This window comes from Xyrauchen texanus, chromosome 7 (assembly GCF_025860055.1).
Source record: "Xyrauchen texanus isolate HMW12.3.18 chromosome 7, RBS_HiC_50CHRs, whole genome shotgun sequence".
Classification (NCBI taxonomy): domain Eukaryota; kingdom Metazoa; phylum Chordata; class Actinopteri; order Cypriniformes; family Catostomidae; genus Xyrauchen; species Xyrauchen texanus.
In genome coordinates this window covers 20,715,542-20,736,022 of record NC_068282.1, presented here as the reverse complement: position 1 = coordinate 20,736,022, position 20,481 = coordinate 20,715,542, and the positions used below count along the sequence as shown (strand labels likewise).

Genomic DNA, 20,481 nt, shown 5'->3' with positions numbered 1-20,481 from the left:
GTTAAGGGTCTGAACACATCAATGTTATATTTCAGTTTTTTATTTTAATACATTTGCAAAGTTATCAAAAATCTGTTTTTTGCTTTGTCATTTTGGGGTATGGATGTAGATTTATGTGAAAATAATAATACTTTAAAGCATTTTAGCATAAGGCTTCAACATAAGGGGTCTAAATATTTTCTAAATGCACTGTAGACTCTACACATTTTCTGATCTTCTCCCGTGTGTTTTCTGAGCAATTGCTCACGGAGACTCGCACACCATTATACAAATAATTTTTCCCCCAATGTCTGTATTTTATTATGGTATGATACCACGTAATGACAAAAATTACTGTGCTGGTCACTTTACATGTAAGTTAGATGGCTTTTTCTGTCTAAATGTGAGGTTCTTGGCTCATTGAAACGGCTGTAGACCCCACACCTATGCTGTAATCATAGGTTTGGCTACATAAGACTAGCCATCTGGCTAATGTGATATCGTTGTGTACCAAAAGGACAGCACCAGCAATGCAACATCGACTGAACACAACAACTCCGACATCAACGCCATTGCGGTTTATGTATGTTCTATTTGACTGAAAATTTTTACATGATCCATAGAGCTGTGACAGGCAAGAAGTTTTTTCTTCTTTTTGTGATGTTTATTGGCAGTTGGCAAGCCATGTTATGGTGCATTATCTTCACCTACTGAGGTGGAGTATGGAGCATCACAAAGTCTTTCAGTGGAGTCAAATGTCAGCTGAAGATGAACAAATTGGCAAAATGTCATCTAAAAAAGGCCACACACCTTATGTAGGATTAAATCCCAAACTAAATATACTTTAAAGGTAGCTCTAAAGTTTACTTGTAAACAAGTTATGTTTACAATCATTCTTGAGGACTATAAAACATGTGGTACAAAATGTATATCATGACAAATATCGATATCAAATGATTTGGAATAATTATCATGATAATATTTTTGGCCATATTGCAAACCCTAGTACAGTGTACTAGTACATTCCTCAACCTTTCCTGTCTTCCACAAAAAAAAGTAATTCAGTACAATTGAAACAACAGAAGAGTGAGTAAATGATGATAGATTTTTCAATTTTGGGTGAACTACACCTTTAACCAACAACTGCAACTTTAACCACTTGGCTTAGTATAACTGTTCCTTTCAATTCTAAGGTGAAAGAGAAGAGGCAGAGCTACTTTCAGACATTCAGTTACAAATTAACTTTATCTCAGAATGACATGCAAAAGACACACCTTCCAACAACCTTTGCACAACCTGCCTTCCATTTCCTTAATATTGGAAATGGTTGACAAAACAAATTTCTGTCCATGATAAAATGTGACGTCTGAGAAGAAAAGCCACTGATTTTACATATTCTTAATTACTGGACAAGCCAAATCTCAGGTAAGTCATTTCTGTTTGGCTCTCAACATTACCCTTTTGCACTGTACGACGATGGTTCCTTTCATTATCAATGCATACTTACTGTATCTGTTTGGTAAACTCTGGTTTGTAACATGACAAAAAGCATACTGTAAGTGTAATCACTATGTTGCAGATCTTCAGCTTAGAGTCTAAAATGAGCCTAAGCATCAATATACAGTATTTCTCCTTTCCAGGTTGCTAGTTTCCTGTTTAATGATCAGACATTCCCACCTGTAAACCCTCATGCCACTTTATATTCTGTTGTAACCACAACAAGCAAACCGATAAGAGAGGAGTTTTGTGGGAATCAAGACAACCACACCTAGGCTACTTACTAAGCGGACAGAAAAGACTTAAAAATATTATCTAATGCGTTACAGAAGATTTGAAAAGGTAGGCAAACACCAACTACTACTATGTTCTCCTTTTATGTTGATGATGCCAATGATGCTGATTTAAAAAAAATATTTAGGACAATGTAAACAAAAACAAACATTCTAGAAGGGGGTCTTTCTGGAATATTACATCTTTACACAAAAAGCTGTTTAAAACATATAGTTTTCAACTTTAAGCAACAATATCAATGCAGTCTTTGGTGCCAGTGTAATCAGTAACAAACAGAGTGCTAAACAACGTAGGAAGATGGGGGAAGGTGGTGTGCTTGTATTACTTGATCTTAAGGAGGTCAAGTCAAGGACTTCTTTTTGTGGCATATTTCCACAGTGCACATGGACCCATGCAGTGAGGTCTAGGAAAGCATTTGCGGTTGTTCATTTATAGCATAAGGATAATGATAATGAGATAAAAGTGCTTAAGACAGAGAGTGAAAAATGTCAGGCTGGGATCCTATCACTTCTTATCTTTACCACAACATTTCCGAAAGGATTATGCTTCATGTAAAGTGACTCCAAAATGTCATATCACTGTACTGGATAAATCCTTTCTTTCTCACATTCATAATAATACACACACATACAAACACTTCCAAGTTGGCTGGCTCCTGCAGGTATGCTGTTTGGGGCCGTGCTGAGACAGGAAGAGATAAAAGGAGCTCCTGAGGATTGTTTACTGCCAGCAGTGCTGCTAAATGAATAGCAGGAGACGGAGGGAGTGAAAGGAAGGGCCCTTATATAAAAATGATTGAACCCTCTATGAAAAGGGGCTCAGGTGGAAGTCACCATATTCTTTGGTAGAATATTTTTGTGTAATAACCGTAAATTGTTTAACTGAATTGTTTCCAAGCAACCGATTTAATTCATAACTGTAATAACTTTACGTTTGTCATATCAATCTGCAGTCTCTTTCTTCTCGCATAATAAATTGATTTCAAATAAAAACTCATCGAATCAATATTTAATGTAATTGATTTATTTGGAAAGTAGCTGTGTAGTAAGCGGGATAATGTACAGTCAGTGGACATTACCCCTTTCACATTTTTTATTGCAATGTGTCTTACACATGCTGTTGTGGTTTAGAGTAGAGTCTTGTGTTGTGTTGCTGAGTGTGTCAGCATGTTGTGATGATACAGTTATCTTAAATCTTGAATATTCACACATCTTTGGCTAACAATACAGTAATGTAACATGAGATAAACATCAGTTTCCACAGTTGCTTTCTGAATCTTAAAATAAGAATAATGATAAAGTAAAATATTCCAATTCCAATTTAGATTCACACAAACAATTTAAATGTTTATATATATAAAAATATTATTTTTTACTCTTAAAAGCATACCTTGGGTCTTTAGTGACCCAAGACCTCAATCCACCCCCTGTACCTCATTCAGTTTTAGTATTTATCATCCACTTTAGTATTCCTCAATCTCTCTCTTATAAAGTGTATAAAAAATTAATAAAATTGCAAAAAAAAATATATAATATAATTTTTTTTAAATAATAAAAGTGTATGTGGGTCATTAGATACCCTAGGTATGTAAGAGTGTTGTTGTTTTTTTTGTCTTCTTTTTTTTTCTATGGTTTTTTTCTTCCATAAAATATATATGTAGGTTATTTCATATCTATATAAATTTACTATTGCATGATATCTATTTCTATGTTTATTACAAGAGAAATTAGTATTATATTAATAGAAATAAACACTATATCACATTGATTTTCTGTGTAACAATTAATTAACCACAATGGTGAATTATCAGTATAACAAATGCATGCACATACATATTATACTTGTATTTCTTACTCAAGGCAGCGCAATTGTTTCAGTGATTGACAATGCTATTTAATGAAGAAACAACATGGAAGTAAATTATAGCAAGGACAACACATGAACAGAATGATGTGACTTGTCATTTGGGTGTATTACCGAAATTATGTAAGTTGTGCATCTATTTAGACTCAAAAAGTACCCTAGAAAATACTTATGTGTAGCTTATGTGTATATTATGTTTTATGTGTAGCTCAATATGTGTTTGACAGCCAGTTGTGTCTCATAAAATTTAATTGCAAAAGTAATGAATCCTGTTCTAGATTTGTTCTGATTTGTTACATATATATATGTGATTCTTTTATTTTATTCTAATTGTCTTGAAAATATGAAAAAAATTGAACAGTCTCTGGGCATTTTGGAGATCAATCTATGATAAATATAAATGCTGCATCTCCAAATACCTGAATATGGAAGACTGTTTGGTCTTCCATATTCACATGTGTTTAAGGATTAATGTGAGCTGAGGTTAACTGCCTAATAAACATGTTTTTTTTATTTGTTTTTATCATAATATGTAAACTTGGCAAAATAAGGAATGTCCCTTTTTCAGGACACTGTATTTTAAAGATAATTTTGTAAAAATCCAAATAACTTTACAGATCTTTATTGTAAAGGGTTTAAACAACATTTTCCATGCTTTTTCAATGAACCATAAACAATTAATGAACATGTAGCTGTGGAACAGTCATTAACTCTTTCCCCGCCAGCGTTTTTAAAAAAAGTTGCCAGCCACCGCCAGGGTTTTTGACGATTTTCGCTAAATTTTAATGGCCTGCAGAATATTTTCTTCCATGAATATATGAAGATGCTATATATCAAAATAAAGATCTGAGCCTCTGCTTTTAGGCAAAAAAACGATTTTATTTTATCTTCATTTGTTCTTTTTTTATTGCCACTTGAACAGAGGTAGGTTTTGTCAAAAACAACATTTCGGACAAAAAGCTGAGAAAAAGGCATTTTTATCAAACAAGTGCTTTAGTATTAGTATGGTGTTCCACTTCACGTTTGAGACGATCGCAGTCTGTTTCTTTGATCAAAGAGTTGCGTACTGTTTCAAAACATGCGTGCAGGTCTTTCTTACCGTATACCACCTAAAACACGGATACCCGGAAAATTCCGTGTTTGGCGAGGAAGCGTTTTTTCATAAAACCCGGAAAATTCTGTGTTTGGCGGAGAAAGAGTTAAGACACTAACAGCTTACAGACGGGTAGGCAATTAAGGTCACAGTTATAAAAACTTAGGACACTGAGACCTTTCTACTGACTCTGAAAAACACCAAAAGAAAAATGCCAAGGGTCCCTTAGGCATGTTGCATGGAGGCATGAGGACTGCAAATGTGGCCAGGGCAATAAATTGCAATTTCCATACTGTGAGACACCTAAGACAGCACTACAGGGAGACAGGAAGGACAGCTGATCGTCCTCGCAGTGGCAGACCACGTGTAACAACACTTGCACAGGATCAATATATTCGAATATAACACCTGCGGGACAGGTACAGGATGGCAACAACAACTGCCGGAGTTACATCAGGTATGCACAATCCCTCCATCAGTGCTCAGACTGTCCACAAAAGGCTGAGAGAGGCTTAACTGAGGGATTGTAGTCCTTACCAGACATCACTGGCAACAATGTCGCCTATGGGCACAAACCCACCTTCGCTGGACTAGACACGACTGGCAAAACGTGCGCTTCACTGACGAGTCACGGTTTTGTCTCACCAGGGGTGATGGTCGGACTCGCGTTTATCATCGAAGAAATAATAGTTACACCGAGGCCTGCACTCTGGAGCGGGATCGATTTGGAGGTGGAGGGTCCGTCATGGTCTGGGGCGGTGTGTGTCAGCATCATTGGACTGAGCTTGTTGTCACTGAAGGCAAATTCAACGCTTGTGCGTAATAGGGAAGACATCCTCCTCCCTCATGTGGTACCCTTCCTGCAGGCTCATCCTGACATGACCCTTCAGCATGACAATGCCACCAGCCATACTGCTCGTTCTGTGCGTGATTTCCTGCAAGACAGGAATGTCAGTGTTCTGCCATGGCCAGTGAAGAGCCCGGATCTCAATCCCATTGAGCACGTCTGGGACCAGTTGGATCGGAGGGTGAGGGCTAGGGCCATTCCCTCCATAAATGTTTGGGATTTTGCAAGTGACTTGGTGGAAGAGTGGGGTAACATCTCACAGCAAGAACTGGCAAATCTGGTGCAGTCCATGAGGAGGAGATGCACTGCAGTATTTAATGCAGCTGGTTTAAACCAGATACTGACTGTTACTTTTGATTTTGACCCCACCCCTTTGTTCAGGGACACATTATTCCATTTCTTTTCACATGTCTTTGAAACTTGTTCAGTTTATGTCTTAGCTGTTGAATCTTCTTATGTTCATACAAATATTTACACATGTTAAGTTTGATGAAAATAAAAAGTGAGTTGAAAGTGAGAGGACGTTTCTTTTTTTTGCTGAGTTTAGTTTTGCAAAATAGTTATGAAGTGGTATAGCCTTATCTCTTGCATTGCTGAAGGAAACCTCCTTGGTTGCTATTATTATCTTTTCTTTAATTGCACTTTAATTATGGTTTCTTTTTTAAATTATGATTTCTGCAGGAAGTGGGCAAACATGGGATTTGTTGCACGCACATTATGTCTTCTGCAATGTTTTTGGATATCAGGATTATGCCATACACTCCAGACTGTGGGCCCATGTACAGTCAACAGAGAGACGGTAAGGAAAAACAACACACACTCTGGCCTCTTGTTCCCTCAGCCAGAGCAAGTGTGGCTACAAGTGTGGAGTATCCTGTTTGCACGCACTTGTTTCCTGTTTTTGCTGAAAGAGGTTTACTCAGTCTGTCACAGGCTTCATGTTTATCTCGTGAGAAAATACATTTCTTGTTTCTCTTCTGAAACCACAAATGATTAATCTACTCTATTTTTAATTGGCCTTTTATGGAATGTGGTAAAAATATATTTAGTTTGAATAGCTGTGATCATTTTTAAATGGATAGTTCTGTCATCATTTACTCTCCTTCATGTTATTACAAACCTGTATGGCATTCCTTCTTCTGCAGACAACAAAAGGAGATTTTAGGCACAATGACAGCCTCAGTCACCATTCACTTTTATGTACAGTGAATGTTAACTGAGACTGTCATTCCACCTAACCATTTTTTTCCTGTGTGCAAGAAAGTCATAATTGTTTGGAACAAATGAGGGTGAATAAATAATGAAATAATCTCTTCTTTTTTTTGTGGACTACATTATTAAGTAAATTTAAGGCCATATCCCCTTAAAGGGTTAGTTCACCCAAAAATGAAAATGATCCCATAATTTACTCACCCTCAAGCCATCCTAGGTGTATATGGCTTTCTTCTTTCAGCCAAACACAATCAGAGTTATATTAAATAATTAACCCCCTGGAGCTGTATGGATTACTTTTTTGATGGATGGATGCCCTTTTTTGGGCTTCAAAAATTCTAAGGTACCATTCATTTCGATTATAAAGCTATGAAGAGCCTGGATATTTTTTTAATATAACTCCGATTGTGTTTGGCTGAAAGAAGAAAGTCATATACAACTAGGATGGCTTGAGGGTGAGTAAATAATTGGATAGTTTTCATTTTTGGGTGAACAAACCCTTTAAGTTCATATGTCTATTTTGAAAAATATTTGTTGGCTTTTTATTAGATAGTCTACTTGTTTTATCAGCTAGTGATTCTTTCTAGTTCCATAATTCATATGCAAATCTTTTTCCAGGCAGCATTTGACTGCAGTAGAAAAAAACTTACATCAGTACCACAACATATCTGGATGAATGTGACCGAGTTGGACCTTTCTGACAATCTTCTCAGTCTAACCCACACTGACAGCTTCAGGCAGCTAAACCTCTTTGGCCACTTGATCACACTAAATCTATCAGGCAACTACCTCCCCCTATTGCTAAAAGATTATCTCTACAGCCTCCCTTCTCTCAAAGTACTGGACATAAGTAGATGCAAGCTGAAAGCAGTGGAGTCAAGCACTCTGAACAGCCTCCCCAGTTTACAGATGCTCTTCTTGGGGGGAAAAACGTTACAAGGCCCCCTGTCCAGTGTACCTGGAGACTTGAGTTTGAATGACCGTCAGAAAGTGGGAGAGGGAGTCATGATGATCAGAACAATAGAGGGCATAGTCCAAGATAACCACTATGATGGTATGAACACCTTTATCTTGTTTTTCTAATATTTGACTTGCCAATTCTTTTGTAGAGCACCATTAACCTTTATCTATGTTAATTCTATTTATACAGAAAATGAAATTAGCTGCTTGAGTGGGATAGTTCACCCAAAAATTCAAACCCTGTCATAATTTATTCACATGAGAACCTGCATTGTTTAGCCCTAAAACAACATAAGTTCTCACGTGATACGCAAGCCTGTGAATGAGTGTCTCATGCAAGATTTTCACCTAATAATAACCAAAACCTTTCGAATGCCTTCAGAAGACCTGGAATATAATGCATGAGATGCACAGACTAATTTTATTATACTTTTGGGTCCTTTTTAAGCTTTATATTGAGTCAACGTCACATTCCATTATCTACCACATCAATTCCATAGTACTGAATAGACCACATGTGTCCAAACCTTTTCTATTTAAGGCCAGAGAGAGAGAGAGAGAGAAAAGGAGAAGTCATGGGTCACATCGTTGAAATAATTAAACATAGACAAGATGGATGGCCACTATTGCATCATCCTTATTTTGTATGCTTACTGTAATTTGATAAAAAATCATTGTACTCCCTTTTATTTCATAAAATGTCCAGTTAATTGCCTGCAGCTGTGGTTGCTAAAAATGTACCATTAAAAATTTGGTGACCATGTCTCAGGCTTTGCGGGATGTAATGCCAAGTATGCTTACACATTCAATTAATTTGTCTTGGTGACAGAAGCTTCCAGTGCACAAACAATACAATGACAAGACAGATATAATAATAATAAAAACATTTATAAAAAGTGAATAGAAAATATAAGTACATATAGAAATACACAATAATACAATATATATATATATATATATATATACACACACACACACAGTGTTGGGAGGGTTACTTTTTAAGTGTATTCCACTACAGATTACATGCTGTAAAATGTAATTTGTAATGTATTCTGTTAGATTACTCAACGCATTTTAAATACTTTGTATTACTTCTTCACTACATTTTTTCCACTTGTTTTGACTATAAAAACTCTGCCAGCATAGTAAGACAAAATACACATGTTAAAAATACATTCCCTGAAAAACTTAAATATCTTATGCAATGTTGTTACCTCCGCTTGATAGTCAAGCGGAGATAGTCAATCCACGCATTTTATCATGTGGCTCATTGTGCATGACACCGCGGAGACTCACAGCATGTGGAGGCTCATGCTATTCTCCGTGATACACGCACAAATTTCCACGCACCCCATTGAGAGCGAGAACCACTAATTGTGACCAATTTGGTTGCTTAGGAGACCTAGCTGGAGTCGCTTAGCACACCCTGGATTCGAACTCATGACTCCAGGGGTGGTAGTCAGCGTCAGTACCATAACCAATCCTTCAACAAATGCATCCTTCTTTTTTCATGGTGCTACATCCATAGAAATCTGAAGTATTCAAAGATCCTTTTGAACTCTGCCAGTGAATGGTAGCGACTGCAAAGAGAACACACTAGTGGAGACAATACGCTGTGATATATTGCTGTTTAAACATGTTTTGTTCCATAGTCATACTGGTTTTCAAACGACATCAGGAAAAGTAAATTATGACAGAATTTTAATTTTGGGGTAGACTATTCCTTTTAAAAAAATACATTTATTTTACTTTGAGCTATACAAATGGACGCACACTATAACTTCTGTATGATTTTTTTTGTTTTGTTTTTTTGACTGAGGCAGGATATTTTAAGAATGTCAAACATGGAGACTTCCTTCGTAAACTACTGGCAAATTCTGACCCAGGAAACACTACATACCCTCCTTCCACAACTAATAGTCAGTGTTTTTACATATACATACAGTATATTGCCAACATAGAGTTTTTCTTCAATAAAGTTATGTAGATTATTATCTATGATTTGTACTACAATTCTATATTCAAACATTTATAATCTTGCATACAACTGAGACTCTAACCAGTTTCAATAACAATGTTTTCAGGCTCATATCCAACAAATAGTTCAAAAAACTCTTCAGACAGCTGGAAGGCCTTTGTGGCTGTCCTGGTGTCAGCTATCTGCCTCTCAATTCTTATTGCTGTGGTTGCCAAGTGCAAGCTTATACACAAGTATCTGGCAAGCTACAGACACTCCAGGCTCAGCGAAGTAGATGCCACAAGTCAGTGTGACCCTGCAAACTTTGAGGTGGGCTTCTCGACACATGGTGGCCCAGGGACCCAGGCAGCTGCACCTATTAATGATATTGAGGAAGATGACGATGGATTTATTGAAGATAACTATATTCAAGCAAGCGAGAGTGAGAGAGCTGCAAGAGCAGCAGAACTGAAGGATGATGATGATGAAGAGGAGGAAATTGAATTCACTATTGGTTAAATCTAATTGAACTATTTAATCTTATTAAATATAATGTTGTAAAATCTCATTTGGAAACAGTTTATAATAACTGTCATAAAAAAGATTCAAATAATGGGCAGATCTGTAGTTAATCAAAACAGATCAGTAATGTACATTGATATATGGGCTATAAATATGAAACATTTATGAATCAAAGTTTAATGACACTTAAAAGTACATGTTTTTATAATGTTTATTATGGAATAATATCATGGTTCCCACCATTTCTCACCAGTGAAATTTTCTGACTGTGCTGTTTACGAATTGTTAAAAATCATTTTGATTCATGTTGATTTGCTAATGAATAATTCAGACTGATTTGTAAATCATTTTGTCCTATTCAAGATCTGACTCATTAGAACAATTAGCTCACAAATCAGACATCACTGTGGCTTGCGAGAACATTTTACTATACACAAGAACATTGTCGAGCAGATATTTTAGAGCAGAGGAAAACTAGAAAAATGTATATTCACTATAAAGATTTTATATATTTTCCTGAGATTTCCAGGGCCTAGAAATCAATATTTAACAATTCCCTGATATTTCCAGGATTTCCATGGCAGTGGGAACCATGTATTATGGATTAATGTTAATTAATTTTATAACGAGGGTTACTGTTTATTTCTTTTAAGTGAAAATTGTAATAATCATTACATTTTAAGATCTGTTCTTCTTGAATTTCAATTTACTTATCTCAGTTGGGCACTATTACTTGTCTCTTCAAACATCTACATGATGTATTTTGTATGTTTTACTCCATTTCTAAATTAAATGGTATTATTGACCATATTGTTGTTTTATTGACCAACTCTGCGCAGGTTCTAGGCCCTACATACAGTTTTATAAATCTGAATCTGAAAACTTGTGTGCTTTCACATACTTCTAGGATAAAAACTATGCAAAGTTGTATGCATGAGGAAACTCTGACATAACCACGATTGCCTTTGAAGAACAAAACAATCCAGGATTGTGCCAAATACTTAATAATTAAATCCAGCTATCCACGAACGAATAACAGGGCACAGGTTTCCTTTCAAGCTATATAGCCACATTTTAATGCATCTATCAGAAGTGGACTCTACAGTACTTAAACATGTACAAAATATATTATCTGAAAAAAGTCTACATATCTTATGCAGTGTTGCTTTTAAAACATGATAAAGCAAATTAATCTTGTTTTAAGGATGTTTAGATATTTCTTTTACAGAAAAACAATACAAAAATACTCTTATATCAAAGGTCTTACAAGAGAGAAAGAAAATATAATTTAACATGGATTTTCTTGATAAAAATATGATCTTTATTTCTATTTTTGCAGCTCAAAACTTCAAATGTACTTATCTGTGTATTTGGATAAATATGCCACATCTTAAGAAAGTGTTTGTAAAAATGATTTGGATTCTGATTACCAACTATTTAAATTGTAACTGTTCTCTACAGTTACTAATATTTTGTATTTTGAATACATAATCCTGTTACATGTTTTCAGTTACTCCCCAACCCTGGCAGTATTTATGTGCTTTTTGTTCCTTCAAAGTTCTGGCCACCATTGACTGTATGGATCTACAGAGCTGAGAAATTCTTCAAAAAATATTAATTTCTGTTCTGCAGAAGAAAGTCATACACATATGGGATGGCATGAGGGTGAGTAAATGATGAGAGAATTTGTAGTTTTGGGTGAAATATTCCTTTAAGTCAATTTATTCTCTTTGCTCATTAAATAAGTGACACAACACATTATTTTACTCATTTTTATTTCTGGTAAATATAATGTACAATAAGCACACTACAGATTAGTTGCTTTCTTTATAGGGCAGATAAATTACTTAACGTACCATAAACTACCACACATACCAACTTGATAGATTTTTCACAAAACAAAAAGGAATAAAGAAATGGTCTATTTTCTATAAACATTTTCATTATAGGGTTGCAGTAATTATTACATATGTGGCATTTCAGTTGAACTCACTTGTTTTCTGAACTAATAATTTAGTACCTTATATTTCCTTTGTCTCAATTTTTAAATTGCTCTTTTGCAAGAACTTTGATGGACTTGAAGGTGCACTTCGCTCACTTTGACAATTTCCGGCAAGCCTTTTTTAAATGTTTCCCGAGACTTCCACATCGACTGAAAGTCTTCCCACATAATGGGCATTGATAAGGTTTGTCCCCAGTATGGACTCTTTCATGCACTGTTAGGCCTGATGACTGAGCGAAACTCTTTTCGCAGAATAAACACTTGTAGGGTTTTTCTCCAGTGTGGATTCGTTCGTGCACTTTCAATTCAGCAGCTCTCTTAAAGGTTTTTCCACACTCACAGCACTCATAGTTTTTCTCATCAATATGTGTTTTCTGATGGTCTTTTAAACCGTTCAGCCATACAAAACTCTTTCCACAAAAAGAACACAAGTAAGGTTTCTCATTTGTATGAATCCTCATGTGTGTCTTCAGTTGTATTCCCAAAAGAAAATTTTTACCACACTGATCGCAGTGAAACGGCCTTTCTCCAGAGTGAGCGAGCACATGAGTTTTCAGATTGTTCGCCTCTGCAAATCTCCTGCCACACTGAGGACATTCGTGTGATTTCTCTCCAGAATGAGTTTTCATATGGCATTTTAAGGTGCTGTGATGTGCGAAACTCTTTCCACACAACATGCATGCAAAAGGCCTCTCTCCAGTGTGAATTTTTGCATGTTCCTTAAGAACACATTTTTGCTTGAAACACTTTCCACACTGAGGGCATGAAAAAGGCCTGTCAACAGAGTGACTTTTTATGTGCCTCTTAAGTTCTGTTAAATTTGGGAAACACTTTTCACACTGAGTGCAGATGAAAGGCCTCTCACCAGTGTGAGTTCTAATGTGCCTCCGGAGGCCTCCTGAATTTGTGAAACTCTTTTCACACTGAGGGCAATTAAAAGGCCTCTCACCAGTATGAATTCTAAAGTGTTCCTTAAGGCCTCCTTTACATGTGAAACACTTTCCACACTGAGGGCATATGTAAGGCTTCTCTCCTGTGTGAATTTTCATGTGAGTCATAAGGTGTCCTATACGTGCAAAAGTCTTTTCACACTGAGGGCAAGGGAAATTTTTGGGTTCTATTCTTTTTTGTGATAAATTATTTTCAGTCTTTGAGCAATTAAAGGATGCTTCTCCAGTTGTGACATTATGGGGGTCCTGATCCTGATGTTCCTCCTCCGATTCATTCAGTTCTTGTCTTTCCTCTTCAGCTTCTTTCTGTTCTTGACTTTCTTCCTCCACTTCTTTCAGTTCATGTCTTTGCTCTTTCACTTCCATTTAGTCTAAAAAGAACATACATACAATTGAAGTCAGAAATTTAAATACACCTTAGCCAAATACTTTTAAACTCAGCTTTTCACAATTCCTGGCATTTAATCATAGAAAATGTTCCCTGTCTTATGTCAGTTAGGATCACTACTTAATTTTAAGAATGTGAAATTTCAGAATAATAGTATGGAGAATGATTTATTTAAGCTTTCTTCCTTTCATCACATTCAAAGTGGGTCAGAAGTTTACATGCACTTTGTTAGTATTTGGTAGCATTGCCGTTAAATTGTTTAACTTGGGTAATTTCCACACGCCTCACACAATAAGTTGCTGGAATTTTGGTCCATTCCTCCAGACATAACTGGTGAGTCAGGTTAAAATCCTCCTTGCTTACACATGATTTTTCAGTCCTACAAATTTTCTATCGGACTGTGGTCAGTTCTTTGTGATAGCCACTCCAATACCTTGACTTTATTGTCTTTACGCCATTTTTCCACAACTCTGGAGGTATGCTTGGGGTAACTGCCCATTTGGAAGACCGATTTGTAACAATGCTTTCAATTCCTGGCTGATGTCTTGAGAAATTGCTTCATTATATCCACACAATTTTCCTTCCTCATGATGCCATCTATTTTGTGAAGTGCACCAGTCCCTCCAGCAGCAAAGCAGCCCCACATTATGATGCTTCCACCCCCATGTTTCAGTGGCTTCTTCCTTGCTGAGCAGCCTTTCAGTTTATGCCGATATAGGAGTCGTTTTACTGTGGATATAGATACTTGTCTACCGGTTTCCTCCAGCATCTTCACAAGGTCCTTTGCTGTTGTTTTGGGGTTGCTTTGCACTTTTCGAATCAAACTACGTTCATCGCTAGGAGACCTCCTTCCTAAGACTGCATGGTCCCATGGTGTTTATACTTGCATATTATTGTTTGTACAGATGAACGTGGTACCTTGAGGCGTATGGAAATTGCTCCCAAGGAAACCAGAATTGTGGAGGACCACAATTATTTTTTCTGGGGTTTTGGCTAATTTCTTTTGATTTTCCCTTGATGTCAAGCAAAGTGGGTTTGAAGGTAGGGCATAAAATAGATCCACAGGTACACCTCCAATTAAGATTCAACTTTATTGTCATTGTGCAGAGTACAGAGCCAATTAAATGCAGTTGTTTTTGTATATCCCAACTAAGCTGGGGTCAGAGTGCGGGGCCAGCCATGAAACAGCACCCCTGGAGCAGATAGGGTCAAGGGCCTTGCTCAAGGGCCCAACAGTGGTATCTTGGCAGTGCTGGGGGTTGAACCCTATTTTGAAGCCTATTAGCCTATAAGAAGCTATAGAAGCCTATAATACTTGTTTTTAAACACAATTCACAATTGTATTTATCAACACAACACTACACAATGATGACTCTAAGGCATTATAGATATTAGTTTCATTTTCTGTTAATGCATGATTTTGTGTAAAGCTGCTTTGAAACTACGCATGTTCTGAAAGGCACTATAAAAATAAAAATTACTTGACATGACTAATTGCCTAAAGGCTTGACATAATTTTCTGGAATTTTCCAAGCTGCTTAAAGGCACAGTTAACTTAGTGTATGTAAAATCCTGACACACTGGAATTATGATATAGTCAATTAAAAGTGAAACAACTGGTCTGTAAATAATTACTGTTACATGCACAAAGTAGATGTCCTAAATGATTTGCCAAAACTACAGTTTGCCAATCTGTGGAGTGGTTAAAAACAAATTAGTTTTTAATGACTTCAACCTACAGTGGAAGACAAAATTATTAGCCCCCTATGAAATATGTAGTTATTTTTCAAATAATTCCCATGTGCTGTTTAATGGAGCAAAGATTTGTTTCAACATAGCATTTCTAAACATAATAGTTTATTTAGGCAATTTAAGAGTTTTTATAATACAAATAGAAACAAAATTATAACCAAGAATAAAAAAATCTACAGGTCAAAATTATGAACCCTCTGATGTTAATAGTCAGCAGTGTATCCCTTTTGCTTGATAACAGCCTTTAGTCGTTTGTTGTAGTTCTCAACAAGTTTTAGGCATTTCTCCTGAGACGCCGCAGCCCATTCCTCCTTAGCAAATCTCTTAAGCTCCTCCAGATTTGTTGGTCTCCTGGCATGGACTCTAGTCTTAAGTGTGGCCCACAGATTTTCTATGGGATTCAAGTCTGGGCTTTGTGCAGGCCAGTCAAGGACATTCACTTTGCTCGTTTGGAGGTAGTTCTTCAACAGAAGTGAGGTATGCTTTGGGTCGTTAACATGCTGGAAGACGACATGTCGATCCAAACCAAGTTTTGTTGCAGATTGCCCGAGGTTGTCTTTCAAAATCTTCTCATAGTCTTCCTTTTTCATGATTCCTTTGGCCCTGATGAGATTCCCAGTTCCAGACACACTGAAACATCCCCACAGCATTATGTTTCACTGTGGGAACGGTGCTCTTTGGGTTGAGCACCTCTCCCTTCTTTCTCCAAACATAGGCAACATCTCTATGGCAAAAGAGCTCTAGTTGTGTCTCATCTGACCAAAGGACACGTTTCCAGTATGAATAATGTTTCTCTAGGTTGTCCTCAGCAAACTTCAGTCAAGCTTGGAGGTGACTCTTCTTTAGAAGTGGAGTTTTTCTTGGTCTGCAACCTCGCAGTCCATTCCTGTGCAGGGCTCTAGTGACTGTCTTCGCTGAGACATCAATCCTAGACTTTGCTAAATCATTCACTAGTGTCTTGGCAGTGGTTCTCGGGTCTTTAGAAACCTCTCTCACCAGTTTTCTTTCCAAGGTTTTTGGAAATCTTTCGCTTCCTGCCTCTGCAAGTCTTGTTCTCCACTGTGTGGATCTCTTCAAACTTCTTGATAATACTTCTTGACACCTGAAAACGCTTTGATAAACGTGTATATCCTTCTCCTGCTTTGTGAGCATTAACGATTCTTTTTCTCAAGTCTAAACAAATTTCTATTGTCTTTGCCATGATGACAGTTTTATATTACTTCACTAATTGTTTTGCAAGATACTAATCCTCAGTTTGAAGTGCAACTTAAAGGCTTGGGGAATTAATTAGGTTAATTAAGCGAGTTAATTAGGCAAGTCATTGGATAACAGTGGTTGGTTCCGTAGCCAATCAAACAGATAATTTCTGAAGGGGGCTAATAATATTGACCTTAGCAGTTTTTTTTTTTTTATAATTATTTTATTCCAGGCAAATTGAAATAAATTAGGCTTTCTCCAGAGGAAAAATATAAAAAGAAATACTGTGTTAAAATCCCCTTGCTCTTTTATACATCACTTGGGAAATATTTGAAAAATAATTGAAATTTCATAGGGGGCTAATCATTTTGTCTTCAACTGTAAGAAAACAAATTAATTAACTTTTTTTAAGTGACCTTTGATTTTGAATTATGTTAAAGGAATGGCTCACCCAAAAATGTAATTTCTCTCATTATTTACTCACCCTCATGCCATCAGAGATTTATTTTGCAGAACACAAACAAAGGTTTTTAAAAAAATATATCTCAGCTCTGTAGGTACATACAATGCAAGTGAATGGTGACTAAAATTTGGAAGGCCAAATAGAACAAAGTTAGCATGAACGTTATCCATACAACTCCAGTGGTTTAGTCCATGTTATTTCAAGCGATCCAATCAGTTTTGGGTTAGAACAGACCAAAATGTAATGCCTTTTTCACTATAAATCTTGACATAAGAAGTCTCCTTGGCGATCATGATTTGATGCTTGATTACACTTCCTAGCGCCATCTAGCGCTCTGTACATGCATCAAGCAATAGGAAGTGTAATCGAGCTTGAAATCATGCTAGTGCCCAGAGAATGCAATGGAAAGATATACAGTAAAAAACTTTAAAAAAAGTACAAAATTATATTTTGGGTTGTTGTCACACAAAACTGATTAGATCAAACCACTGTAGTCTTATGGATTACCATCATGTTGCCTTTATATGCTTTTTGGAGCTTCAAAGTTTTGGTAAACATTAACTTGCATTGTATGGACCTATAAACCTGAGATATTCTTCTAAACACATTTGTTCTGCAGAAGAAAGAAAGGCACACACATCTGGGATGGCATGAGGATAAGTAAATAATGAGGGAAATTTAATTTATGAGTGAACTATTCCTTTAATGCAACTAGATCCGGAGTTATGGATCAACTGGGGATGTGTGCGTACATGTGAATAATTTTTCTTGCCTTTTCAGCAGATTCGTTCAATGTGAATTGTGAGTAAAGAAAAAAACGTTTTGGACATTCTAAAACATTTTGGTATTATTATTAAACAGAGTTGTTTCATCAATGTCTGTTCTAATGAATTTGACACAGTAAGAGCAATATGAATGGTTTCACAGGGTAACATGTTGATGTGGAACATTGTTTTGAAAGGGTACTGGTGATTAAACTTGTCAAGAGCAGTAAATCACAAGTGTAATTCTTTTATATACAACACTAAAGCATCATAGGCTGATGTGTGTGTGAATAATATACTTTCAATTGCTTTTTGTTTTTTATAATGTATAATGGCTTAATTAACCATGATAGTTTGAGTAACTTTCTACTACCATTGAAAACTAACAAAGTGATCTGCTAATAAGTACTGGATTGTTAGTTTAGTGGTAAGTCACAATGATATATCACTCAGCTTTTTGGGTTCAAATCCTGGTTCATCAAGAGCAATTGTATCTTTGCTGCAGGTTATGATGTACTTTAAATAGGTATATTGAAAATTATTTTGTAAAACACAGACACAAATATTATATTAATTAAAAAAATCTATCAGCATTTCAACTGAATCTGACAGCCAGTAATCACAGTATAACCTACTGAATTTTCTGAGAATTCTGAGTTTACAGGCTTTTTTAAATGGTCAAAAAATGTATTTAAGATACAATCTTAAGATTTTGCCAAACAAAAGAAATCATTGTTTCTGAAGAACTTTCTCATAGTATAATTTATCATTGGTCAGTTTGTACATGCTCTCCAGTCTCCACACAAAAACATATTTTAGCAGTGTCATGGGTAATCATAAATATACAACGTTGTCATGCACAGAACCTTTGAAAAGTAAAGGATATTATTATATCAATTTAATTGAATTAACAAATGTTAACTGGGGAATTGAATCCTGGTCTATTCGTATGGTTACGATCATGCTACTGCTAGACCAACTGACTTTCTATTACTTGCAAACAATAATTTTCTTTTAACTTAAACTATTACTCTTTTTTTTAAACAAACGGAAGTAATTTAAGAGTATATCCCTATTATTTACACATTTAGCATATGATGATTTAGTTTTGCAAATTAAAGTGTTTCACTTATGATTTAATGCTCTTGAAAAGTGTAATTGTCAGTTCGCATTCAAACCAATGTCCCATGTCAACATGGGAAACCAGATGTTACCCTGTGAAACAATTCAAATTGCTCTTAAACTGTGTCAAATTCATTAGAACAGACATTGATTAAACAACTCAACCATAATGTGCAAAGCATATCTTCTTTACTCACAAATCACATTGAATTAATCTGCTGAAAAGGCAAGTAAAATATTCACATGCACGCACACATCCCCAGTTAACATGATCCCCAGTTGATTCATAACACTGGATCTTGTTACATTAAAGGAGTAGTTCACTCATAAATAAAAATTCTCTCATTGTTTACTTCCCCTCGTGCCATCCCATATGTGTTTGCCTTTCTTTCTTCTGCAGAACACAAACAAATATTTTTTGAAGAATATCTCAGCTCTATAGGTCCATACAACGAAGGTGAATTTTGACCAAATCTTTGAAGCTCCAAAAAGCATATAAAGGCAGCATGATGGTAATCCATAAGACTCCAGTGGTTTGATCAAATCGGTTTTGGGTGACAACAAACCAAAATATATTATGTTTTTAAGATACATCTTTCCATTGCAGTCTCTGGGCACTATCATGATTTCAAGCTCGATTACACTTCCTATTGCTTGATGCAAGCACAGAGCGCTAGGAAGTGTTATCGAGCTTGAAATAATGATCGCCAAGGAGACTTCTTATGTCAAGATTTATAGTGATAAAGGAGTTACATATTGGTCTGTTCTCACCCAAAACTGACTGGATCGCTTTAGAATACATGGACTAAACCACTGGAGATTTATGGATAACGTTTACGCTACCTTTATGTTCTATTTGAACGTCCAGTTAACATATCCCCAGTTGAAACAACACCGTTAATGAACTATAAGACGGTGTATTACTTTAATATTTCCCTGCAATTATTCATGAAAAATCAACCTCTTTGTTCCTCTGTTTTTTTGTTTTTCACTTTTCATGTTTACAGTGATATGGCACGCAGATTTTAGTTGTTTCATCCGTTCTTGCTTGTTTGGAAACGTGTCTTCGTCAACGTTAAAAAGGCTGCGAATCAATATGGAAATAAAATCATAGACAAAAATCAAAATCAATCCGTTCCTCGTGTGAGAATACGCTTCATTCTGAGTACATCGTACATGTTGAGCCATTTACAACAGATCAACTATCAGCACGTCAGACAGAGGATTCTAGTAATACATTCACTAATGATATACATTAGTAACACAGTGCTAACTTACTACTACCATGTTGTTGTAAAATCATTAAAACACGCTTTAACGTTATATGTATACACTTAAAATGTGAGATCGCTCAAAAATACAAACCTTTTCTCAGCCAAAGTACAGTAGCCTGAAAACGAGAGGCGCAGCCCTTATGACGTCACTGGCGCTATGTACTTGATAAGTCTCGTGTCTAAAGCAACAGTGAAGGCTGGGTTCGTTTTAACGAGGTATATTGAAACGGCGGTCTTCACTTCATATATTAAAGAAATAAACTAGGATTACTTATACATCGAATAAATTCATCCAATTGCTTCGCAAATGAGCCACGATTTCGAAGCGGCCGAAACACGGTACAA

At 36.1% G+C, this 20,481-nt stretch overlaps 2 protein-coding genes across 3 annotated transcripts; one reads left to right on the top strand and one right to left on the bottom strand.

Moving 5' to 3' along the window:
• Window positions 1–1,264: 1,264 nt before the first annotated feature.
• c7h1orf210 (chromosome 7 C1orf210 homolog) lies at window positions 1,265–11,030 on the top strand. Of its 2 annotated transcripts, XM_052130842.1 has the most exons (6): window positions 1,289–1,404; window positions 1,620–1,818; window positions 6,255–6,372; window positions 7,404–7,839; window positions 9,569–9,664; window positions 9,830–11,030. In XM_052130842.1, the coding sequence occupies exons 3-6, from the start codon at window positions 6,268–6,270 to the stop codon at window positions 10,219–10,221; spliced, it is 1,029 nt and encodes a 342-aa protein (XP_051986802.1). In that variant the 5' UTR covers window positions 1,289–1,404; window positions 1,620–1,818; window positions 6,255–6,267; the 3' UTR covers window positions 10,222–11,030. The 2 variants fall into 2 exon arrangements, with proteins under 2 accessions (XP_051986803.1, XP_051986802.1); XM_052130843.1 differs by lacking the exon at window positions 1,620–1,818 and having other exon boundaries at window positions 1,265–1,404.
• A 935-nt stretch (window positions 11,031–11,965) lies between these two features.
• Window positions 11,966–20,448, bottom strand: LOC127646858 (gastrula zinc finger protein XlCGF57.1-like). Its single transcript, XM_052130770.1, has 2 exons — window positions 20,228–20,448; window positions 11,966–13,547 (listed from the first exon to the last, which is right to left on the bottom strand). Exon 2 carries the CDS (start codon window positions 13,540–13,542, stop codon window positions 12,319–12,321), a length of 1,224 nt encoding a protein of 407 aa, XP_051986730.1. The 5' UTR covers window positions 13,543–13,547; window positions 20,228–20,448; the 3' UTR covers window positions 11,966–12,318.
• Between the last annotated feature and the right edge of the window lie 33 nt (window positions 20,449–20,481).